Consider the following 27,054-nt stretch of genomic DNA (forward strand, 5'->3'; position numbering starts at 1 on the left):
ATCTTGACAATTGCATAAATTAATAAAATCTTAATTTGTGTACATAAATGTAAATTAATTTTTTATTCCTTTTTGATTGAAAGAGACAAAGTTGTATAAAGAAAAAAATTACTATGTACTTTTATTAATTATGATTAATGCAACAGATTCCGTCATATTCCTATAAAAAAAATAATATAATTTTAATTGCTTATATAGAAAGAAAACATTCAGCAGCTGTTGCAACGTTGAACTCTCCTCTACTTTCTACACAATTTTTTGGACGAACGATTCTTTCTTTCATAAATATGCGGCTATAATATAGCATGTTCAATGTTTTTTTCATTTTTACCTCTTCTTTTAAAAGAAAATTGCACTTATTATATCGTTATGTTTAAATTATATATATATATATATATATATATATATATATATATATATATATATATATCTTTTCATTTTAATAAATATTATTAATATTTTTATTATCATTAATATTATCATTAATAATTATGTTTCGCATTTGTAATGGAATAAAGTAAGATTTGCTGGTGTACCTGTCCCTCCACATTCCTTGTCCTTTCAGCGCTGTATTGAAGGTTGCCAGCGAGGTGCATAAGAACTCTAGGGACTCGCTATTCTCAGAACAGAACCGATTTACATTATCCGATTATAATGATTTCGTCTCATGCTCATGCTGTCTCGTTTGTACAAATTGCATTTTTTTTTTATTTGCAGTCATTATATCCGTTTTAAGTCACTGGAGAGAAGTGACCTGTGCTTTTTCAAATGATGCCACGTGCAGAAATGACAAAATACTAGCTCCTTATATGTGGTATTAGATAGTATGACAGAAACTGATTTACAATGGTTAAGATTTTCCACGTGAAAGAGAAACAGGTTCGCAAATCCCTTTATTCGATCTGTTGCGAATATTCTTCAAATTCATTTGTTCAAATTAGCTAAATGATTAGTATAAATCGCAATAACAAATGAAATCATTCACAATGTCAAAGAATCGTTCATCCAAATAAAACGTGAAAAACAACATGCTCAACACTAAGTAATCGAACTTCGCTACGAGTAAGCAGGCTGTAATGAGAACATCAAGCGTTCTTATCGAGCTGGCTGAATGACTGTAAAATATAAAATATAAAATTCGCGTCTTATAGCGAATGTTAAGTAAAATAACAGACAATATACATACTATATAGTGTTGTGATCTTATGTGATTATTGTATTTTAAAATAATTATTTATTTAAAAAAAATTATTGAAATAAGAACTCTTCGTGTGTATATTACAATATTTTAGCTAAAATTTTATATACATGCTATACTATTTTCTTTTCTTGTGTCATAACTAGACATATTTATATAGAAAAAGTTTAATAAATAGCATAATTTAAGTATGTTGATTTATAACATGTCTTGTAAATTAGCATATACGTAAAGGATTATGTACATACTGCGTGTAATTTTAATAAAACGTAATCATTATGATATAAAGTAGATATGAAGATGAGCGATATATCAACGATCGTACGCTCACAGCAGTGATGTATATCTTTATAGTTTTTTACGTCTCATATAAAAATAAATGTAAAATATGCAATCATATATATAAAATTTTTATCTGAATTCACGTGAACACTTTTATATTCTTTTCAATTTAATACCTGCTATGATTGACGTCATTTAATCTTGATAATATGACAATTAGAAAATAATTAATTTATCGTAATGTTATGAGCAACAATAAATAATTTTGATTTTGAAAACTTGATTTGAATAAAAGTATTATCATGTATACATGTACATATATTGTTTATACCTATATCACATTATCAATTCAGAATTAGGATAATAGAATTAAACGGGTAATTTATCGAGCAGCCAATCATCTGTTAGATTAATCAGAGCAGAAAACTTTCACCAACACACATATATTGTATCACACTATAATACACATCATTATTGTTTCGTAGTATCAATACAGTGTCAATAGCGATATATACGCCGGAATACAAGGTAGCGTAGTATTACGGATCATATTTCTCATACTATTGAATAACGTTATTTTTATACTGTTCCATTCTAGGTTTACAATAGATAAAAGTTGCTGCGTGCAAAATTGAAAAATTTTAACATCGATATATTTGAGAAATTCTTTTTTTCGCGACATATTACATATTGCATCATATATCACGATATATTCAAAATTGAAAAAATAAATTATATATCTTTGTTTAATATATTGAAACCTGATCTTTAAAATTGATAAGAGAAAACGCGTGGGCGCACGCGGTTCTCTTCTAAAATTTATAAAAATTTAATTTTTATAATTAAGGCAAAATCGATGATTGCACAGTTTCTGGAAAGCTATGATAATTTCTCAAAATTATTTCTCGTATTGACAACTTTCAGTTTTATATAGTTAAAATTTTCTTCATTCTCTCTCTCATAGCTATTAAATCAGAAAAAAACATGCATCAAATTTTCAGCATGTCGTAAATTTGTAATCTTAATATTGTACATTTATAAACTATAATCACGTCAAACCATGCAATTATCATTTGGTCTCAGTTATATTAATTAATACTTTTTTTGATAATAATAGATCTCGATTAATAGATATTTTCTTTAATATTAAATAAAATTTACAATTAATAAAAAAAAATTTCAAATTTTTTATATGTACATATGTTACATTACTATTATTTTTTAATTCATATAAGTTATATCAAAAATATTAAAACTTAACATTTAAAGTAAAATTTGTAGTAAAACTCGTAGCAACATAACTCTTTAATCCAATATTAAAATTTGTGTAATATATCTTTTAGATTTATATCGCGATATTTAAGTGAAATTTTCAAGGAAACCTTACATTCCATTGAGAATAAAATTTCATTTAACAACAAACAATCTTATTTAAATTTCAAATTTGCAATAATAGATAAAAATAGATATAAAATACTACATACCCGACATGCACAGGGTGCCTATTGATGTCTACATTGTCTGGCTTAAGACTGGCCGCGTTCGTACGTTGATAATTCTCTTTCGTAATCATTTCTGTTATGGTTGGCGCTAAAGAATACATATATTATAATGTTAAATTTATTTTCCGAGAACAATCTATACTAATCCGATAAACACGGTACAAAATAACTAAACATTTGTTTTTCAAATCGCGTCATAGCGTGTCTTAAACTATCAAATTCATATATCTATTATTTTACTTTTTTGTGTAATCTAACAAAATAATTATTATATAATTATGACTAAAATTGTCTAAGTAACAGAGATTAAATAGGTTTTATATAAAAAAATTCTATCGTGTAACTAAATATGAAAAAATTTCGTCTGTGTTTAATTTCTTTAATAAAATTGTCTGTAAATGAATGCGATAATCTTGAAAGCAAAAGAACATGATATAAAAATATCTTTTTTTCAATAAAAATATAATGCATGAAAATGCTATCGCTATTTACGTACCTCCGGAATGTCGGTTATCTCTTTCATCGTCCGTCACGTTCACGCGCATCGAGTCATCCCCCATGGATTTCATATCGTCAACAGTCATGTAGCGGTACTGCTGTTGGTCGCTGAGCATTGGATCTTCACCTATGATTATAATATAATAAATATTAGATGAATAAAGTAAGCAAAGATAACAACGGGTATGCGCGAAAATTGAGAGAAGTTGTATTCTCTAGAATATCATCGAGTTCAGATGAATATGCGATATAATATATGTATAAATGTCGCAAAATATTTACTACAAAAGTATGCGTAACAAACAAGTAAGAATAAATATGTGAGCCTGCAAATAAAGAAGAAATCATTGCCAAGTCAACCATTGCAGTCAAGCTGAAGAAGCAAAATTCATATCGATATTCTGTAAGGCACGCAACTTGTCCATTATCTAATAATGAACGATTTAAAGTTTCCGCTAAACAAAATTATATATAATTATCGCTGAAAAAAATTGGTTCTATTGCCTTCATGTCTTAACATTTGCGAGTTAAGGCAAAGTGTATGAAATATTAGAAATGTTGCCGAGTGGCAGATTAAATATATTCTGAGCCATATGGTCTAAATTATTTCAATAATCCCTTCGAGTGTTTTAAATTGCAGACATCACTCATTAATCCGAGAGCAAAAACAGAGCTGCAACGCAATTGTAGTTATTCCTAATCTTATGAGAGATTCTCTAAGACACATATAATGTTACTTTTTGAGAGATTTAACTCTATTAATGTTTAGTCGTTTCCATATACAATAAAAATTATTTATTGTATGTGTCAAATTTAATAATAATAATCCTTCTCTTTTCTTTCTCTAACTTATAACTTTAAATATGTAATTACATCTAAAGTAAATTAAATTTTTTTTCTTATCGATTTAATTCACTTTCTATATGTCAAATATTTTTTTTTCAAATTCTATTATATTTTAAAGAAAATATTATGTTTTAATAACATTTTTTAAATATAATTTAACACATCTAATATAAAATGCCCAAAAGACTGCCATTTTTTACCAATTTTATTTAAGAAAATTTTAAATATTACAGCATCGTTTATCAACGACAGGATAAACGTCGTTAAATCACGTCATACCTTATGTCAATTGGGGTCATGGTTGGATACATCCTACACCCAAGAGATATACATAAACGAGCGCAATTTGGCGGAATGCCGACGTGTACGAACCGTATCACTTTTTTCATACGACTGAGAGCAACTTGCTTTGCGATCTCGCGTTATCAAATATTTCAAGAATGCAGGCTACAATTATCTAATAAATGGTCAGCCTACAAATTTGCCTCCCACGTCTCTCTATCGTACCGTTAGCATAATCATAAATTAACTCCATACTGAATACTGATCAAGATTGTTTTTATTGTTTAGTTGAAATAAAAAAAATATCTTCCATTGATTATTGCATTGTCGTGACAAAAATTATTCTGATATCTATAAGATTTTTTATCTCAATAAATAATATAAATATGTATAAATATTTTTCGTAAATAAATTATATATAATAATATATTACAGGAAAAACAGATTTTTTTCCCAATAATACTCTAACAATATAAAATGTGCCCTAAATAATATTAATATTAAAAACATAAATTCCTTAATTAATATAATTATTTTTAATCAATGTAATTATTTCAATAAATTATTATGAAGCGTTTCAAATTTCATTCGATATCTGTTTCTCGATGGAATTTAACAGATTGGTATGTGTACATGTGTGTATGTATAATGCGAATATCTTTGGCACGTCGACGTCTGCGTTCTCGAGGATACTCTTGATCTACATTTCACGATGGTTTCGGCGCAATTCTAGGAAGATCGAGTGCCGTTACCCCATTCTCTTATGGTTCACCCATACTGACGTCACGCGCTATCCGCGGAACTCGCGGTGTGTTGCCCGTTAATATCTAAAATTAATGTAAACATTTGCAAACGCGGACTGGCTATACGATACTTCTGCAGGAAATTGTAATGTAGAAATGCTAATTTTAACGATGTTCAAGGACACCTTGAGTCGAAGAGTGACGGGCGATTTTGCGCTCTACTCGTATTTCTTCCTCTTCTTGTTCTCTAAAACACGCCGCCTCCTATCTACACGACCTCATAGACAGTGACCTATATATCTTCCGTTGCAAATTACCAATTAGCGAAAAGGCAAGCTGTACAATAATCAAGTCGAATCTCATTTAAGTGCAGTTAAAACGTTGACGCGAGTGGCGTCATGTACCAGAATAGTGCTAATCGTAATCAGAGAGAAACAGAGAGAGAGAGAGAGAGAGAGAGAGAGAGAGAAAGACTATGTTTCTTTTAAACATGACGACTAATCGAATCGGCACGTTTATAACGTCAATAAGAGATTCAATAACAAGTTCGGGGACGAAACCGGCGCGCCGGAAGAATCTTTTCTTTGATCGCGTAATGCGACCTTTTTATACACGCGGCATAATTACATCATTATATCGTGCACGCGACATCTCAATCGTACGTCTTATTAATCTATTTATGATGATAAAAATGTCGAAAATTTGTTCGCAATAACCCCTTTTTAATTAAGTAATTATCAGTGTATCATATCTGTATTCTGCTCATATCACAGACATGAAAGAATAAATAAACTTACGAAATAAATTACATCCATCAGCCGCATGCTATCCTAGATTCATTTTAAATTCATACAAGATTTAATTTAATTAATCTTGAATCAAGACTGCCGTTTTACGAGTTAAATGTTTTGTATGTCATTCGTCTGATCTAACATAAGAGAAAAAAGCGATAGGAAAGTACAGAGAGAGAAAGAAATCTTATGCAATCATCAAGTATAACATGTTTACAGTTTTATTAGAATTAACGAAGCGTTTATTAACGCCCTAAGACTATTAAAACAGATTAACGGAATATTTTCTCGCGCAATGGCGTAATGTTTATTATTGCCGAAGTTCGTTTACCAGACAACCGACCCAGTTGTTACTCGCAAGAGCAACAGCAATTAATCCGACTACGATACTCGGCGACTTTATCGCGGCTATATACTTCGGTTGCATACGTAGGCGCTAAAAATACACCGGAAGAGAGTCGAAAGGCAGAAGACTATCGAGTCACGGATGCTCCTCTCCCAACGTAAGATCAGACGCCCTTGATCGGTACGCCAACGCAACATCATTGTTTACTCCCTTATGTCATTAATGGCTTCATCCGCTTCATTGTCGCATCCGTGTAAAACGGTAATAGTAGTAGTGTAGTAATAGTAGTAGTAGTAATGTATCACCAGGTCATATTTCTGAGGCCGCTCTCGATTAATCGCGCGCGTCTTTCGCGATTGGAATACGTAATCCCCGGAACCGTATCATCCTGGCATCGCTCTGGATTCGCTGAGAAAGACAATGAAAGTTGAAGTATACCTGATCCCGTTGCACGATAAAAATGCGCGTCCGCGATTCGCCAACTTTGGGCGGACGACGTTGTGCCGGACGATGCGTTTTCCGTGGATGCAACGTGCTGCACTGAACGCGCAACGCGGCGCGACGAAACGCATGCTATACGCGTAATAATGTTTTTATGCGAGAGTCTCTCTCTCTCTCTCTCTCTCTTTCTCTTTCTTGCGGCTGGCGATATCTTGCGATATAAAATCGAATCTTCGTGGCTGCCTTGGCGCGTTCGTTGTTTACTCGCGACGCGTAATCGTACACAAATTATGCTTCCATTTGAAATATTCAATGATGATCGAAGGTCTCTTGAATTCGCATTATCAAATTCGCATATATATGAGTACAAATAAAAAACTACGTTGTTATCCACGCACACAAACGTGCTGCAACTTTAAGAAAATATAGACGTTATACGCAGATGATGCGGCAATTAATATAATAAAGCGCGTCGAGTTGTAATTAACGTCACAAGTAATTACAAGTTTTACGTCGCTACGTTTCTGTTTTTCATTAGCAAGCACGTAGAATTGTTTCAGACAGGCATCGTACAGAAATACACACGAATCCAAACAATGGTGCCATTCAGTACTAAATGCGCGCTAAGAGCATTTCTCGAAATCAGAACTGATTCTAAGATTTGCAGTGTGTGCCCTAAATCTAAAATTATTATATAAACTTACATAAATTTCAGCCGATAATATTTAAATACATTTCTAACGTTTTTCAGTGTTTAGAAAAAAAATCGCTGCTGCAAAAAAAATTGATATAAATTAACAGATTATGTTAAAAATAATTTTTCTGTGATTTTCTGGTATATTCGTTCTTTTTAATTTTTACGGGTCTTTATTACGGGAACGTGGATTCTAAAAAGTTAAAGAAAATAATTTATTAATTTTCCTGGATTAATTCGAAACACAATCCTTAATTTTTAATGCGACGCAACATTCTATGAATGAGATCGATTCTTCAAATTCTTCGGAACAAGCACCTCATTCTCGCGTAAGACACCATCTCGATTTCGCTCCGATATTTGCGTACGCACCACGCCCAAGGATATCCGTCATTTACTACGACCACGATGCGCCCTCGATCTAGACAATGAGCCATAGAGCCACGAGTATTCAGCTTTCATTAACACTTACGAGCTTAAGAAAACACGGTCGCGTGGCGCGTCTGTTATCTCTTTGTAAGCACCGATTATCACGTAGTAGTACCCGACGGCGTTAGTAAATATACAATGGAGAATAACACGTGATAGTTTACTTGAACATATGTTGATTCGAGAAAGGCGAGAATGTTTTGAGATATTTCGGGAAATATCAATATGTTTTTTAGCATTCTTTCGATTATCAATTTACTGTTCATATTTTTCATATCAAAATTTACATAAAAGTATTATGTTTGTGCATTTGTATACATATTTATCTGTATATTTTTGTATTGTAAAGTAAATGTAAACATTGTTAGAAAAATAACTGTTTATTATTATTTAAATAAAAATAAAAATTTTTTATTATTTAAAGAAGCAAAATTCTTTGAGAATCTATTTGTTTATTTTTAATGATAATTCACTGATAATTTCCTCAATACATGTTATGAGATTATGTAATAATAATAATAGTATAGGAACAATTTTTTTTTCATCAAAATTTATAATTTATATCGATAATTATATTTATTATATCTTCAAAATGATCCTTGATGTAATTGGCAGTTAAAAATATATTCCAATGTAAAAATAAGATACAAAAAATATATATTCAATATAACATATATATATGTGTGTGTGTGTGTGTAGATTTTAATAAAAGAAAAATTTGTATCAAAAAAGTGCATCAGAAGATTGATCATAATATTCTTTAAATTGATAATATAAAACAACATTTTAAAGTTAATAAAAACTTGATAATGTTTAACTGTTTTAGAGTATAAGAATGTGTTATTCATATGAATAAAAATTCATAAGAAATAAGAATTTAATGTTTGTTAATGTACTTAGGGGATTATAAAAACAAAATCGCGTGTGGTATGACTTGTTATCGCTTTGTAAATATTGCTTATCGAGAAAAGCTTAATCAGAGCCATCACATCGCAAAAAAGTTCTTTATATCATTCTTGTTCATCGTGATTGCGCTAATTTGAAATTTACATAAATGTCAGTGAGTTAATTCATGATTTAATATATCAAATAAAAGCAATGTAAACACTAAAAGGTCCTTCCAATAGTTATTTACGAATGACGGCAAGTTAATTTACATCGCCTGCGCTTATGACAAATCGATAAAAAAAAATAAAAATAAATTCTTTCACATTTTCTTATAACAGAAAAATTTTGTTCTGCAAAACTAAACTTTAAGTTTACTTGAATATTCGCTGCAAAAGGAATTATCCACGATGATCTCCAATTTTATAAATCTGAGGAAATAAAGGCGTTTATTATATTATAAGCGGTTAGAGGTAAAGAAATAAAAATAAAATAAAATTTGCGGCAGCAATTTCTGTTTGCTCGCGCGAGTGATTAGATGGAGAGGGTCGCATCCGCGCAAACCAACGGCTGCAATGTCATAAGCGATGGTGTATAACACAACAGATGCACGATATTTACATAATATGTCGCTGTTCCTGTTGCCACACCCGCACGAACAGCTGCGCATGAATCCTTTTTTCTTCGTTTTTCCCTTAGCCATGTTTCGTATGATACGTTTTCCTCTTTCGAAAATAGGTGAAACAACGTGCAGCAGCGCAAAATTCGCTTGGTGCTCTCTTTCCTCTGGAGGAAGCGTTCCGTATCCTCGAGCGTCGTTCACGCACTGATGCACTATCGCGATGCAGCGTCCGATAGGCCGTCCGGAACTTCGTATGCAATGCGTGCACTCGATATGCAGGTGGCATAAACCGAATGGAATTATTAGCAGTCGTAGTTTCGATCGATTATAGGACGATTTAGAGAGCAATTACGTGGACTATATTTTCTTCGGGAAACGTTGAATGCGTCTTTCAACTCATTCCTTCATTTTTCATCCCACGTGTAAATGGCTTATCGAATAGGCCGTGATCCCTTACTTTGAATATCGCACTGTGGCTCCCGGTTGATAGAGTAAGCGGCGACTAAGCATTCACCCTATTAGATTCAATTCGTTTAATTGCGTTAAGCACGCGCGCTGAATATGCTGAATACTTCCTTTATTTTCGCTCGCGCGCTCGGCAGCGGCGATCGATGTGGGGTCAGGAACAGCGACTGCTCGAGAAGATTAATACAAGTTCGACCGGCACTAGGAGAACTAGCTCGCTAGGAACGTGACCTCATTCTGTGAATCACCAATTTTATAATAGTAACTGCTTTTGAGCTTTTCCTACTACTTTATTTATCGTGCGACTATCCACTGGAGTTTTTTGTCGCACCAACGAAAGAGCAACGAAAGCACGCAAGGATAATTTATTAGACGATTTGCGTGATGAAATCGCAGTAACACAGTAACACAGATAAAATCAACTTATAGTGTAGATGTCACGAAGATGTTTCGCTTAGGTCAAAGTTCACTTTGCAATAGATCTACCGCGAGCACGAAATAATCGAAATCCATCGAATTATTTCTTATTCGTATAGATGTCTTTTTGTCATTCAATAATATAATAAATTTTTTATTTAAATTATAATATATATAACTGCAGATAATAAAATAAATTTAATAACTTAAGCAATTATTCGACAAAAAGTTTAAATAATTTATTTATTCTACGAAAAGAATCCTTCCTTTATAATTTGTCAAATTTGTACCACAGTGTTATTTCGCGAGTATCAATAATTATGATCGATTCTGTTTAAAGTGCATTCGAATGCGCTAGTTTACACGAGTTTGTTTATATTTGTTTATATGAAATGCGTATGCGTTCCTAAGTTGCACATTTGATCTTCTTTTTGTTCCTCTTAATCGATGGCCGTTGCGCGCGTATAGTGTTATATAAATTTGAGATTATTTCGGTCCGGTATCGTGTATTTGGCGGTATGCCAAGGGTTGAACTAACTGCACTAATAACGTGGCACGATACGCATACTGACTGTTGCATAACAGGTAGCCCAAGTGGAGGGCAGTATGTAATAGATACAAAACTATGACGACAACGACGACGACGACGACGACGACGACGAAGTGCGTTGGTCGGTTGGTATAATGATCGCGCAGTTCATTATTATGTAAATTGCATTTACAGCGGTAGAAGAAGCACGCCCTATTTCAACGCTGTTATAACGTATATAAAGTTGCATCGATGCAATACTACGGGAATCTTCCCCGTAGTATTGAATTTGTGGGCCTCCTATTTTTGAAATCGTCACGAATGAAGATCACATCGGCACAGCGACTCGGTGCATTCATATTTTGCAAATGTGTGTTTTCGCGTAAAAAAACTCAGTTTATCAGATCGTGTGCGAAGAAACAGAAAAATTTGTTTGTTGAAATTGAAGACAAATTATCTCTTACTTTTAAAACAAATTTGTTTTGTGTAATGTGTAAATCTAAAGTGTTTGCTTGTAAATGTCATCTTTGTATAAAATTCTCACATTTTTATTATTAAGATCATTTCACTTTCTATAATATCTCATTTTATAGTAGCAAATGCTCTCTGTTAATCGCTATTTTTAAAGCAATTGCTTCATTCCCTTTGTAGATTCTACTTTTTGCTGAATAGAGCTATAAGTAACGAAAGAATGTTGCAGGATAATGATAATGATTATATAAGTAATACGCACCTTGCTTTTTATAAATAAGATCGTGTTGATTTCGCTGAGAATGCGACTACATAATAATTATATATGTAATCATGAAGTATTCTAACGATTGCATAATAAGATTAAAATATCTTGTTTGTTGCAGAGATAAGAAATCAATTATGTTTAAACTTAAATTTGTTTAAAAAAAAAATCTTAAACAAATGCAATAAATATAGTGCACTATATGCTCATTCTTGTATAAAGTTCTAAAAAAATTTTTTTTCAAAAGCTTTACTTAGAATAATAAAATGCGATTATTATATCAATTTAAACGACGCCTTTTCCTATTATTAGAAACTTTTCAATTTTATGGATATACAATTAATAATTGTTGTATGATTTATATTTAGAATACAACTTGCTACGTCGATTGATATAATTCAGTGTGTATACTATGATGCACTGCTATGATCAAAAATAAATATTTCATAGGATTTGGGAAGGACAATAGAGGAAGACGAATGAATTAATAAATATGATAGAAATAACAGGCGAGGGATGGTTGTGTCTGTGCGTGTCTCTGTATGCAAATTTGATGTATGAAAATTCGAATAGATCGAAATGTACATGAAACATATATGAACGAGTGGAGCATGATTTTTGCTTTTACAAGAGATACGGATATGTAAATTTTGCCAGTGAAATAATAATGATAATGACACTACTTATATAACTCTGTAACGATGCTTTAATCGTTAAAAATAACGAAGCAGCTACTGCATCTCCAGAAGAGACAATGACAAATGTATTATCTAATGTATTACGGAATTAATGTTGTTCGGAATAGTGCTAGAGTATATATGTATATTAGCCGCAGTGATCTTCCGCGTTGAAAACGCGTGAAAGAGAAAGAAAAAAAGAGAGAAAAAGTGAGAAACAGAGTACAGACAACTTACGGGTATAGGTCATTTGGCCCTGGTAGTAAGAGGGAAGGTACACGTGTTGCGCGTGCGGAGGCTGCCCGTACACATTCATGGCTGCCGTGCCGATTTCATCACCACCTACATACATCGTACACACGCCGTCGAGGTAAGGTCATGGTTTCATCAGAACGCTAATTTCGCACCATATACACTGTTTTTCTAAATTTCGCTCTGTCTATCACTGGGTTGTTAATGTTTAAAAATACTTAATCGCGATACTAATGCTAAAACGTGCGAATCGAGAACGAGATGCGCGTGTGACTTTAGCTTTTTAAGTAAACTGGGAATATCGCTAAATTACAAACTGGCATCAACTACTTCTCTGTTGATAGGTAGCGTACTACAACTATGCCTTTCTATGCATCAATTTAAATATAGAGAACTCTGAGATAAAAGTGGGAGCTTATTTAAATACCTCTATAGTTGGAAATGAACTGCTGTACTAAAATAAATAATTTTTAGTAAATTTCTAAAGAAATCCACGAGTTACTTAGATATACTTGTATTATAAAAATTAGTACAAATCTTTTAATTTCATATTTAACATTTTTAATTTAATATTTACATATTTAACATTTGGAGATATAAAATCTTGTTTTATTAAAATAATGTTAAATAATGCCAAATTCTCTGCTCTTGTTGGAATTTTATATTGTTTAAATTTTTGTATTATTAATATATTTTATGATTATCTACTTTAATTTCGGAAAAGATCTAATATACAACAACCCAGTGAGTATCTGCTAAATGCATGCTTTTGCAAAAAGAAGATAATGCAACAATCAAGCAAATAATAGTTTCATTTGGCATTTTGATATTCATTTTGTAGTTTTAACAAAAATAGAGAACTAAGAACCTAGACTTTTGAGAAATAAAACTAATTTAAGATTTGCGTTTGTCTTCATTTATTTCTGTTATTTTGTGTAGTTTAATATAGCTGTGATATCGGGATTGGAAAAGGATACGAATTCCTATCAAGAAACTGATCAGTTTCACATGCTAATAATAATCGTGTCATGCAACGCGCAACAAAAATGGTTTCTACTACTAATTTAATATTTCTAAAGACAAATTTCGAGGACAAAAATTGTATATTCTATCTACCTATTAATATATATTAATATTTGTGTCATTTTTTTAATGTTCTCATTTTTTCTCCATGCAATAATTTATCATCGATTTTTTTTAATCCTAACGTGCAATTGTTGTAATTACAAAAGCCTATGTCTTCATTTTGAAATCTATCCTATTTCATCTATTTGTCGCGATAATTCGCTGCGATAACAATCTATGTGCAAAAAGCATTTAGGAAAGATTTTGCCTTAAAAATTAAAAGAATTTATCAAATATTTTTGTCTATTGCTCATTATATTAGCTAAAATAAAAGCATTGTTATAATATTCAACTTTCAATTTCTCTCATATGTATTATTCCTGCATTATTTTAACGCAAGGCAAAATAATTATTTAAAGCAATAAGCTGTAAAAATATATGTTAACAAATGTTATTGCGATATTAGAAAAGTTTTTTTTTTAAACAGCAGTAGTAATATGTAATCAAGATTATTTGTTGCATTTTTTAATGACAGCTTGTTCTAAAATCGCAAATCTATTTGTCAATAAATTAGCAGCAAATAGACATAATAAGTAGCAATAATAAAAAAATAATTAATATTTCTACAATATCAAACATGAGTACTCACCCCCTTCGTCTTCGCTGTCACTCATAAATGTCTCCTGCATGGATTCGGGTGCTTGAACTCTGTATTTCTCTTCAATGGTAACGGTATGAGTTGTTGTAATGATAGTCTCTGTTACAACTTTTAATGTTTCAATGACGCTAATATAACCAAGCTTTTGTGCAATATCCAGAGCAGTCTGTCCATTCTGTGTAAAAAATTTTTCATATTGAGTGTATGATTAATATTCTGATAGTATTCAATGTAGAATTTTAAAACTCGATAGGAAAAAACTTACATTAGTTACAGCATTCGGTTTAGCTTTACTTTCCAGTAGCAGATTAATGACAAGTGTATGTCCTTGTTGTGCTGCTTGATGGAGAGGTGTATAGCCAGCATTGGTGCTACTGTCAACAGCAGCACCAGATCTTAGAAGAAATCGTACCATGGCTGCTTGACCAAAATGAGATGCCACATGCAATGGTGTATATCCAGCCTAAAAAAAAATATATATATATATATATAATTAATCAGTAAATATATAAAATTTCGTTTTGTAATACATCAATGAAAAAAAGTTTATCATATAATTTAATTTAATGAAAAAAACTTTATGAATTCTTTTACTTATATAATTTAATGCAGCTTACTTTTTTATCAATGCATTAAGAGCAACAGCGGTCATACTACTGCATTAAAGCATGTAAATAAGTAGTATTTCAAAGTTGTATTATCAATGAATATATAGAGCAATAGAATATACAGTCACTATTGAAAGAATTATATCATCTGTGAGAATTTAATTATATATAAAGTGCTAATAATGTAACTAAAGACATAATCATAGTCGTTAATATTACCACACTCGTAATGCATATTTGTTTGTAACAGGCATAAATTGAAGAAAAGCTTATCAATTGTATTACCTTAGTTTTAGCATCAATCTGAGCGCCATTCTTTACGAGAATAGAAGCGACGTTCACTTTATCTTCTTGTGCGCATAAATGTAGAGGTGTAAGGCCATTCTATAAAATATATAAATAATATACAAGGTTTTTTATAAATAAACAGCAGTTAAAATTATATCAGGCTTCTTTTTTACCCACCTTTGCTTTGTGATTTGTATCTGCTTTATGTTCAATAAGAAGGGTTGACATATCAGTATGGCCTTCTTGTGCACTTAAATGTAGCGGCGTAAAACCCGCCTTTGATTCTGCATTAGCTTTTGCACCATACTCTAGCAAAGTAGTTGCAATATCCATCTATAATAAACAAACAATTTTATATGCTATTACACAATTACTAATTAATAATCCAAATTATAAATGTGTAATTATACCTGATTTTTGCGTGCAGCGATATGCAAAGGTGTGTGACCATTTTTAGCCATAGCATGGGGAGAAGCTCCTTTATCGAGTAAAAGTAAAGCTACGTTCTGATGATCGTAATGAGACGCTACATGAAGAGGCGTTACTCCATTCTGCAATTAAAAATATATTTATTAATTATAAAATACTATTAAACATATAAAATAATGTACAGCGTGATATAATATATTTTGGTATATTTTTATATTAATCAAATTTTATTTTGTATGCTAAATTTAAAAAGAGAAAAGAATACATACTTTTCCCTGAGCGTCGACAGGTGCGTTCTTTTGTAATAACAATCGAGCTACATTCATATTGCCGTATTTGGCCGCTAAATGCAAAGGAGTAAATCCTTTCTTGGTCGTTGCAGTAAGCGATGCACTATTTTCTAATAAAACGGATGCAACCTATGTGATCATAGAAAAATGTTATAAAATATATATCATTATATATATAATATTTATAATTTTACCTCCTCTTGGCCTTCTTTAGCAGCGATATGAAGCGGAGTATATAAATCCTTCGTTGTTGCATCTACGCCCGCGCCATGCTGCAATAGTAACATCACAATATCGACGTTACCCAAGCGAGAAGCGACGTGAAGAGGTGTCTGTTCCTCCTACAAATAAATCGCACTTCTTTATATCTATATTATTAAATAATAAATTCATCCTCCCAATAACTTAAAATTATTCATATTAATTATTATTGTAATAAAATTATTTACTCTTGCTCTGGCATCGACTTGGGCGCCATTCCTAAGAAGTATCCTAATAATATCAGTTTGGTTCGCTCTGGCAGCTAAATGTAATGGCGTTTCACCTCTTACTGTCGGTATGTCGGGGCTAGCTTCGTGTTGTAATAAGTAAATCACAATATTCATACACCCCATAAAACTCGCTACGTGTAATGGGGTTAATCCAGACTGTAAAAAAATATATACATATATGATATTGTTACCTTATGAATGTGTTATATAATATGAAAAAAAACTTGAAAATTTCCCACCTCAGTCGTAGCTTCGATGCTCGCTTTGTGCTTCAAGAGGAGTTCGACTACTTTTATACGATTTTTCTTACATGCAATATGAAGAGGAGTAAATCCGTTGAGCGCTCGCGCATTGGGATCGGCGTTTCTATCGAGAAGTAATTTAGCTACGCGTACGTGACCGCAGTGTGCAGCTACATGCAGAGCGGTCAAATAGTCCACCGTCACTTCGTCCACGGGTGCACGGTGGTACAATAAAATTCTCGCGGCGTCAACGTGATCCCCTTGAGAAGCCATGTGTAACGGTGCAAGACCGTTCTGTCAACAGAAACCACGTAGTATCTCGACAAATGTTGAGAAATTTCTCATTCGCGAAGCACATGCATTTGATTATTGTTACCTTTGTTTTTGAACCTATAGGGGCCCCTTTTTCGATGAGAATGTCGACTACTTCGTGATGGCCAGATCTGGCCGCACAGTGCAGAGGAGTTAGACCATCTCTCGTTTTTGCTTCGATGTTTGCTCCCTTGCTCATGAGAAGATTAACCATCTTAATTTTGCCCCATTTCGCTGCTACATGCATCGGTGTGATATTATGCTACAATAAAAAAGACAATATATCGTGTTAAAAAAAATATCTGCAAATAATTCCATTCTAAATACTCTTGTTCTACAAAATGTATACCTTTGCTGCGAAATTAACATCCGCACCTCTATCGTATAGCAAGGAAGCGATTCGGTCGTTGCCATAATGTGCGGCTATGTGAAGCGGGGTAAAACCGCTTTTCGATGTTACATCGGGATTATGGTCGTTCTATAACAAGAGAAAAATTGGAGAAACTATGCCTTGAAAACTATATACGTGATTTTTACTTATTATTGTAACAAATACTAGTCGCGACTGACACAGGACATAACAATAACTCACTTGCAAAAGTAGGGCAGCCGCCTTGCAGTCGTCTTTCTTAGCGGCGATGTGTAGAGCAGGCAGTCGAACTTTACCACGAGTATCGTTTTCTAATAGTACAGCCACTACCTTGTCATGACCCTGTTGCATAGCTACCGCTAATGGTGTAAAACCATCCTATAAAAAGAGAAACACATGCACATATTCAAGTATCAATAAAAGAGAAATAAATATTAACAGATTATTATTAACAGATTATTAATAATTTGATTTTAATTATATAAAGAGACATTAGATTTAATAAGTGATAAAATATTAAAGAATTTAATAACAATAAAAAATATTAAAAATAATAGAGTAGCGTTTGACACAAACCTCGGTGGCCAATGTTTGATTCGCACCCTTGTTGAGAAGGTACTTGACCACAGAATCGTGGTTTTCCTGGGCAGCCATGTATAGCGGCGTGAACCCATTTTGCGATTGTGCATTAACTGAAGCATTTCGTTGCACCAACAATTGTACAACCTCTTCTTGCCCAGCTGAAAGAGGGTATTGATGTCACGCGAATAATATTCATCTCACAATATAATTTTGCGACGCGAGAGCTTGTAAGACTCGTGAAATAAATGTTTATTTAAAATCACTCGCGTCCTTGTCCTGTATGCATTTAATGAGCGACGAGACATGAGGCCCGCGCGAAAAGGGACAAGATGAGAAGAGAATGAGAATAATGTGCTCGCTCACCGAGAGAAGCTATGTGCAATGCCGTGTTTCCCTTTTTGGTAGCGGCATCCACAACTGCGCCGCGATTTAGGAGTTCTCTCACGATTTCCAAGTGGCCGTCTTTAGCTGCCAGATGCAAAGCGTTTAAGCCATTCTATAATATATAAATAAATATAAACATTATGTACATATATATATATATATGTATATAAACACATATTTTTCGAGATTTAAGCGATATATTTTATATAAAGAGATGATAGATTGATAAAACTTACAGCGTTAGAAGCATTGATATCTACTCCGGATTCCAAATATTCCAAAACCTTTTCGAGTTGCCCAGCACGAGCTGCCCGCAAAAATGCAGTACTGGGATCGCTCTGAAAATAACAATAAAATATTTCATTATATATTTGAGAACAAAATAGCATCAGATAAAATTTAACATGCTTTCATCATTCTTTCCTTCCAGACTTGTATCTTCGTTCTTTATATATTTGTACTTTTTTCTGTGCTAAATTGGCTAAATTTAAACGCGCTTGACATCAGAACCGCGTATATGAGGCAAATATCGGTCGAATTAATATCCGTTCAAGATACTCTTGTGCAACTAGTTCGATTCTTTTTTTCTCTCAAGTCACGTTCGATACGTGCTATTGCTAATCGGCCATCTCGTTTCTCTTTGTAAACTAACATCCCAGGTGGAACAATATTCTAGCGAGAAACCTGTTTGAAAATTCCATTCTTTTCAAAATTGTTTGTAGAAGAAAACTTAAAAAGGATCTAATAGCCAATTAATTTGGCAAGCAAATAGGTATTTATGATTTCGAAAAACAAAAATTTTAAATAATTATTGTAATTGATATAAATAAAACGTCCAATATTGTTCTCAGCTATGTCTATTTTTAGCCTGATCGCTCAATCATGTTTAATAAAATCGACATTAATTCCGGAGAGTAGGTCATGTTGACCGGCTCATTTCAAATCACATAGTGGGTTGGTAATTAGCTATAGATCTAGAACATGGGGCGCCGTGCTGTCTGTAACAAGAGATGACGGAAACTCAGTTCTCTCTGTCAATTACCCGATCTCTCTCCCTCAATTCGACCCCTTCTCTCTCTTCCGATCCCGCATTCGATCCTTTATTCGGGATCACTGAGCGGGTATATATCCTGTATAGTTGCAATTGGTTCTATAGGGTGTCGCTCAACCTCCGGATGTGCCTTTTAACATAATTTTTTTTACTAATGTTGGTAGTCATCATTTATCACCCACTCTTCCAAAATTCTATATATATATACTATATATTTTCAGAACTATATTTTTTAAATTAAAATTGAAGGACTTTATTGAAGGATCAAAAATCAAACTGAAAATTCATTAAAGAATATGATTTTGTCATTTATCTTCTCGCTTTTAAAGTTTAATTCGCTAAAGATCTTTGCTTTTAATTGTTAATTGCTCGAAAATTATGTAGCTAAACATTTTCAATGAAGAAAAGATTTAAGCAAAAAATCTAAGTAAAAAGAACAACTGATGGTTTTGAGATTATCCTATATAAGTTGAGATACTAATCTGACTAATCTGCATTGGATGAAAGCCAAGTCAAGCTCGAGTACCGAGTCAATGGATTTAATTAAAGCAATTGCACATTTTCTCTCCTCACGCAGAAAACAATAAATATCGAGATTGACAATTTCCAATTAATCTGTAACTTATACATATATATGAAATATCCAAGAAATATACTCCGTGGCAGAAACTGTGCATCAATATGACAAACACAAATATAATTACTAAAATTTCATAGTTAAAGTTATAAAATGCAGAACAAGAGAATAATCCACTAACTAAAGTTTTAAGAAACAATTCCGCTTTCTATTTCTTTAAATTTAATTATATTAATATTACCAAGATAATTCTTAGTTATTTAAATATTTCTCAGTAAAAGTATAAGATTTATTAAACAATTCAGAAAGATAGATTTATGCCGTTTTTTACGATATTATAATTTATAAAGTATAAAAATGTTTTGTTGTGCTAGATGGTTTGCGATCGTTATATAAAATATTGCGTGCAGAAACGATGCAAATTGTATAGCTAATTGTAAGATGATGGAAGGTGAAACTACTATAGCGTACTTCAATTGTGGGTGGTTTTGTCGAGAAGCAACATTTTATCGTCATGCGCTCAAAGTACAACCTGGTGATAAATCGATAGTCAGTTCCTTGCTGCTCTTGCGCTTACATGCGACATTTTCCATTGTTTTTTGTTAATATCGAGTGTAATTTATATATAAATAAAACAATCATCATAATTTTTCTGTCATAAATACATGTTCAAAATAGCGAGATGATTATTTCGTTAAATATATCGATATTATTTATAATAGACCTCCGTTTTAAAAATGTATCTTAATTTCCACAATCAGGCAGAAATTAGAGACATGAATAGAGTTTGTGTTGCAGTCATCATTATCGCGTCCAATCATATCGCATACAACTTTTATATGATCGTGTTCTCTAGTTACCAAAACGAAAAATCATTAGTGTCAGTTTTATTTTTGCTGATACACAGATACAGGTGCAAATCAACTATGTGAAAACTGACGTGTTGCATCGGCTTGTCAGTGTAATATTTTTCTGAATGGTCAACAGATACCGTATAAATAAACTTCCGCAGTATTCATACTACGATGTATACTTGATCCACGCTGGAGAAAACACAGCCAAACAAAATGTATAATACATGCTTTACCGCTCCGTGCGTTTTAACGCATTGGAAAGTTTTCTCAAAATTATTACGAAACGAGGATAATGAATAAAAAAATAGTTTTCTTAAGTTTTATGATTTGATTTTCGCATTGAATAATCTAATAAATAACATGACTGTTTAAAGCTAAAAAAAATAAAAGAATATAAGATATATCGAAATCATTATTCGTGATATTTAGATATTGAATGTATCTTATCAGCAATATTAATTATTATTTCATTATACTTTATTATTCCGTATATTATCTGCATAAGATAAAATATATTATTTTATGGAATTATAAAAATTATTATATGGAATAATTCATAAAATTTCGCGAGCTATGCAAGACCGCAAACTTGCGAACCTCATATACAATAGAGAAAAAATACGTATTGTATTTAATTCATTCATTAGTATGCAGAGACTGACGAACGTGTTCACACGGATGCATGCTAGTATATGTATTGCGAATGCAGGAATCTTCTGTTTCACGTGGACTACTCCGGCAAGTCTTAAATAATTCAGTAGACCGTTAGTTCCTCATGTTGAGATATCCCTTTCCGCGTCCGCTTCTCCTACTCTCTTTTTCTCAGCAGTCTCTCACTTTCTTTTAAGAATTCTCACGTAGAAAAACAAGCCAGCGAAAAAAATAAGCAAAAAAAAAAAATCTGTAGCTATTGTGTATGTTTGTAATAAAAAAATTATGGCATTTTTTATAATTTTTTTAAAATATTTTCAAAATGTCAGTGAAATAATATTACACGCAATGAAAATATATATTACAAAAATAAATCGCGTAACATATGTAGTCAAAAAGATCTCAGTCTGTCAATAAAAAAATTTTTCAACTGCTTTCTTTCTACTTAAATAAAAGTGTATTCCATTTACAGAGTATGTAATGCGACTCGACATACTTTTCCTTAAAAAGTATAAATTAAGTGAAAACCTGCATTCGTACAAAAACAGCGCACGTCACTCTCAGAAATTGAAAGTAGTCGATAAAGTGTACGCGAATAAAATGTCTCGTGAGCATCTTTATTCAATAAATTGACAATTAACTCAATAAACAACTGCAAATAAATATCTAGCAAAATTTATGGTTCAAAACTTTTCTCATGTATGCGACAAATGTACTATAGATATTTCTTCGCTATTGCGGAAGGTTTCTTCCAGATGCGTAAATGCCACTTAAAAAGTTGTTGCGTGCATACCTAAAGTGTTTTAAGAAGGTCAATTGTACGTCAATTATGTAACATAATTGATAACTTTACTATGATAATCTATATTGAAACATATAATAAAAAAATAATATATTATTTTATAATATAATTTTTATTTGTAAACCTAAAATGTGTGCATTAACTCACTAAAATGTGTTTGATTTTTCTGTACAATTAATTACAAATATTATATAAAAAACATTTAAAATTATTTAGTTATTATATAATTATGATAAATTTTAAAAGATAATAAAACAATCGTAGAGTATAAAATTCAAAATTAGAAGCAACTTTAATATTCTCTCTATTTTATTAGCGATATAATTAAATAATAAAATTTTTAAATACAGCAAACATTTTATTTTTTTACCGCGAATAGTACGTCTAAAATTGCAATTTTCCACGGATAGATTTTAGCATAAACGTTTCGATCTCTGCAGTTTTCTCAGTGATTCAAACTGAGGAACTCGTTCCCAGTAACTACACGCAAGTGTACTCACTTCACTTGCTGTCTAGGTAGGGATGCTTTAAGGGCTTCCGGGACCCCTTAGGGAGCGTGAAAGAAGTCGCTAAACATAGAACGTAGACTACGACGTCACCAAGAGAGAAACCGCGCTATCAACTCCTGCGGCAATTTATAACGCATAAATTTATCCCAAACGCTTAAAAAAGCACGCTGCATCACGATATATCGGTGCGAATTATTTATAACGCATTTATAACATCGCATTTATAACAGATCTTCCTTTCCATGGCGGGAAGATCATTAAAGTCGGATTTTCACATAAGAAAGAATCCGAATTACCAAAATCGAAGCGATATTCTAAGTAAAGCGAATGTCACAATGATCCTTCACACAAATCAACTGCAATGAGAAAGGGCGGGGAATAATTTAACAGATAACTCGAGACCTGGGTCATTAACCGAATAATAGCGCGATCGTGCACACGCAGGCCATGACAAAGTTTAGAATTTAGTGGCTGTTAACGTTATATTCTCGATCGTTGTCGATCCAAAAATCCGCTCTTTTATTTTTCTTTTGTTGACGTCATATCCTTGACGCAAAAAAAAAACAGAGTATGTACTTCTGGCTCGCAACAATAGCTCCATGAACTCGAATGTTCGTCCTTTATTCGCCAGAGTTACGATAAAAGCATTCTCTTCTGTACTTGTCCTTTATCAGATGCAACTTTGAGATGCGAATACTACTACATCGGTTGTAATGATCGTAATGGCTATGCGCCCGCTTGCAATTTCTGGCGGTGCATCAAGCTAACTATAGCCGCACCATGCGCCAAACTAACAAACAGTCATAGAATACGTTCGAACGCAGTCGCAATAGTTTAATTCTCGCAAAAGAAAAGGAGAAATTGGCACTCGTAATCATCTACGTGATAAAAGAGATTGTACGCTTGTCAATGATAATGGTTCAACTGATCTATTCGAGAGAAATGCGCGAAAGAATGAGCGTTGACAATTGTCATTAATGCGTTTTTAAGTAAATTAGATGACTAATCTAAATAAATTAGAGATAAAGATAAAGAGTACGGATTAATTAAAATCTATATGTAAGATAATAGCGTATTCCAATAAATTCAATCTTCCAATAATAATTTCAAAATCGCGAATCTGTCACGGATCATAACCAGATGATAGTACAGCGGCGAGTGCAACGACCTACTGCATGGGGATCAACGGACCTCGTGCAGGTATCACACTTTTTCCCTTTCACAAAGCATCCTTGCAACGGGCCCGACGAGTGCCACAAAAGCGTGCAGTTAAAAAACCGTGACTATACATTTGAGCTATTAGTATATAAATAATAGTAGATCATTAACTTTAAAAGATAGCCTTTCAATGAAGAATTGCAAAAAAAGATAATAAAAAATATTGATTTCGAGAAATTTAATTCTTAACGAGAAATTTCTAAAAAAAGAAAAAATTTATGGTTATAGCAATTTCATAGAAAAAAATAAGATGCTTTACAAAAAATTATTGCTCGTATAAACTTTTTGATAAATTCGGGCTTAATAAAAATTACTAATATTAAGATTCATGAATATATTTAAGCACAATAAAATTCATGTACAAATATTCGATAAATAAATGTAAATTACATTTATTTATCGAAACAAATATTTTGTTGCCTTTAGATAGTAACCTTTTAACAATAATTTCTATTTTAATAACGACAAAGTCCCGTCTTGTAAAAAACCAATTGCTTACGTTATTAACGTTAGTTGTTAAAGGTCTGTTCTCATCAAAACATAGCCAATGGGAAAAGGTATGTAAGCAATAACGACGATATTACTTGTGCAAAGGACAGCAATTAAAGTCATGACAATGATAAAATGAGGCCGAGTTCATTGACTGACTAAAGATGCTGGCTCGAGCTTGATGGAGGCAGGATAATAAAAAGCAGAAGAAAGGAAGTGGTCCATGGAGGAGAGCAGAGGAAAAAGAGAAGAGATAGAACAAGAAGTCAAGTTTTCTCGAAGTGTAGCCGAGCGAACTACGTGTTTGCATTTTCCGATCAATGAAGTAATACGTCAGAGAAACGTTAGCTCGGTTAATAAAACCGTAATAGAAAACGCCAGACAATATTCACATAAAGAATAAGAATATTATGTCCTTCTTAGATTACGTAGGCCGGAGTAAATTTATACCTGACGTTATGCTGTCTACTTTCAGAATGCTCTTGTTCGCGTAATTGAAATTCCTATCATGACGTTTTAATGCATAAAGTGAAATAAGTGTAAGATTTTTTAGAACTATGGATTAGTCCTAAAAAACCTAATTTTGAATTAAAAAAAAAAAAAATTATATCATAGAACATCATGTAAAAATCCCTATTAATTTACTGTAAATCTTTATTTGCATATTTCTTGCAGTTTTCTAAAAAAATACATATATATTTCGTTTGTAATAACCGCGTTTAATAATCAAGAAAACTTTAGTTATCGAGGGTGTTCGAGCTTAATAATGACGCGATGAAAGTTGTTTCTCAACTTCTGTAAAAAGTTAAAATTAATAGCGCAAAAAAATTTTCAGTAAATTTAGCAATATACAATAAAAAAGGAATTCAACATATATGTGCATGTTAAATATCAGATAATATAATACATTTCGCTCATTATGTTCGCTCACTATATCAATGGTGGTAGGAATCTATTCAATAATACTATTAATCACGCGGTAATAAACAAATGGGAAATAAATTTCATGATATTAATGATCTTGCTCTATCTTATATCATCGCTCGCGGACATACTTCAGAAATCTAGACGTCAAACATGGAACTGGTGCAAGTAATTGCTATGATTGAGTGGTCAGGCAATTAGTGGTTGCGATAATAATGACGGAGTAGAACGTTATAATAATCTCGGCTATGTAGACTTAACTGGCTGCGCATTCTGTATTAAAAGTAGCGATTTCATCAAATCAGTTATTATACTTTATAAATCGACGTGCAAAATTGGTGATTGATAGTCATATTATGTTGTTTCAAATGCATTAGACACTCTAATTTAACCATTAGCTCTATTAAAGCAAAATATCAAAAATGATTAGCTATTTACACCACATCAATGATTAGCTTTTTATATTAATTTTATTAAATTTTGTAATTATTTTACAAAATCCAAAGATATAAATCTAGATATATAAATCTAGAATTCGCAATTGCAATTAATTAAAACACAGATTATATTAAAAAAAAAAAGTTTTTTAACGTAATAATTTAAATATTTACTGCGTTAAAAGTTTAATACCGTACATAACAGAAACATTTATTATATAGATGTGTTAGCAGTTGCTGATAATTAGTTATAATCATAAGAGTATAATGAGTACGCCTTCTCTCCAAAGACTCGAGATATAATAGGGATATCCCCCCGAGCAATGCTCTGGATATTAATGTCTTGACTTATCAACCAATGATTAATGACAATTTGCATCGGTCACTGACTAAAAGAGAAAATTAAAAGATCGTGACCAGAAGAAACATGATCTTCGTGAAGTCTCATCTTCTATCCGTATCCCGGCAATGAATTCAAGTTTACGACGTTACAAAACAAGTATTAAGAAAGATTATCTTTACGAAGATATCATTAACTGGTGTCATTAGTTTTTCATAAAAACATTCTCCATTAGCGTGCTTTAAGTGTTGGAGATTTTACCTTCGTTAAGAAAATGTTCGATAGACGCGATCGCGTTCTTGCAGCATAAAATCGATTTATATTGAAAAAGTGTATGATGATGAAAAAGCATTTATGTGTATACATCGGCAAAAAGTACATAATCAATGTTATAAGTTATCGTTTCCCACTAAGAATGTAATAACACTCTCGCGGCCATGTCGGCGAGGAAGTGGCAATCTACGTTTAGCCGAGACGTCAACCCGCAGCATGCACGCCGCATGCTGGACATAACAGTTAAAAATAACGTCAAGGTGCAAAACGTACGATGCCGAGGTTCCGGCTTGTATAGATAAAATTTAAATTTTCTTGACAGTCTGTATAAAAAAGATGCTCAGCATGTTCACATTAAAGTTATTATCAAATTACGACTTCCCACATAAAAAAATGTCATATTTCATAGCGTCAAAAACATTTTTAAATTTAAAAATTAAATCTTAAAATTAAATTCAATCATATAAATTATCACACTTGTATCTATTAAAAATAAGAAACTGATCTATAATTTACAAGAAAAAAACTTTTAAAGCACAATTATACAGATATTTTTGTTATACTCAATTTCTTCG

The 27,054-nt window shown here is 32.2% G+C and overlaps 1 protein-coding gene across 27 annotated transcripts in view; it reads right to left on the reverse strand.

Moving 5' to 3' along the window:
- LOC126851115 (ankyrin-2-like) overlaps nucleotides 1-27,054 on the reverse strand; it is an 81,016-nt gene that overhangs the window by 36,936 nt on the left and 17,026 nt on the right. For 23 of the 27 annotated variants that reach the window (XR_007687640.1, XR_007687642.1, XR_007687641.1 and 20 more), the window contains exons 3-20: nucleotides 18,591-18,692; nucleotides 18,334-18,466; nucleotides 17,965-18,128; nucleotides 17,611-17,766; nucleotides 17,368-17,496; nucleotides 17,083-17,280; nucleotides 16,704-17,000; nucleotides 16,423-16,620; nucleotides 16,168-16,314; nucleotides 15,953-16,102; nucleotides 15,665-15,805; nucleotides 15,432-15,587; nucleotides 15,252-15,350; nucleotides 14,624-14,821; nucleotides 14,350-14,533; nucleotides 12,621-12,725; nucleotides 3,479-3,607; nucleotides 2,965-3,070 (exon numbers count right to left, since the gene is read on the reverse strand). Coding sequence is in view for 24 of the 27 variants with exons in the window: in XM_050594731.1 (XP_050450688.1) it covers nucleotides 2,965-3,070; nucleotides 3,479-3,607; nucleotides 12,621-12,725; nucleotides 14,350-14,533; nucleotides 14,624-14,821; nucleotides 15,252-15,350; nucleotides 15,432-15,587; nucleotides 15,665-15,805; nucleotides 15,953-16,102; nucleotides 16,168-16,314; nucleotides 16,423-16,620; nucleotides 16,704-17,000; nucleotides 17,083-17,280; nucleotides 17,368-17,496; nucleotides 17,611-17,766; nucleotides 17,965-18,128; nucleotides 18,334-18,466; nucleotides 18,591-18,692 (2,792 nt within the window). In the remaining 3 variants the exon portion in view is untranslated. Of the gene's footprint in view, nucleotides 1-2,964; nucleotides 3,071-3,478; nucleotides 3,608-4,605; nucleotides 4,625-6,926; nucleotides 7,058-9,558; nucleotides 10,187-12,620; nucleotides 12,726-14,349; nucleotides 14,534-14,623; nucleotides 14,822-15,251; nucleotides 15,351-15,431; nucleotides 15,588-15,664; nucleotides 15,806-15,952; nucleotides 16,103-16,167; nucleotides 16,315-16,422; nucleotides 16,621-16,703; nucleotides 17,001-17,082; nucleotides 17,281-17,367; nucleotides 17,497-17,610; nucleotides 17,767-17,964; nucleotides 18,129-18,333; nucleotides 18,467-18,590; nucleotides 18,693-27,054 lie in introns of those variants that run through there. The other 4 variants (XM_050594732.1, XM_050594743.1, XM_050594744.1 and 1 more) reach the window with 4 other exon arrangements.

This window comes from Cataglyphis hispanica, chromosome 7 (assembly GCF_021464435.1).
Source record: "Cataglyphis hispanica isolate Lineage 1 chromosome 7, ULB_Chis1_1.0, whole genome shotgun sequence".
Lineage (NCBI taxonomy): Eukaryota > Metazoa > Arthropoda > Insecta > Hymenoptera > Formicidae > Cataglyphis > Cataglyphis hispanica.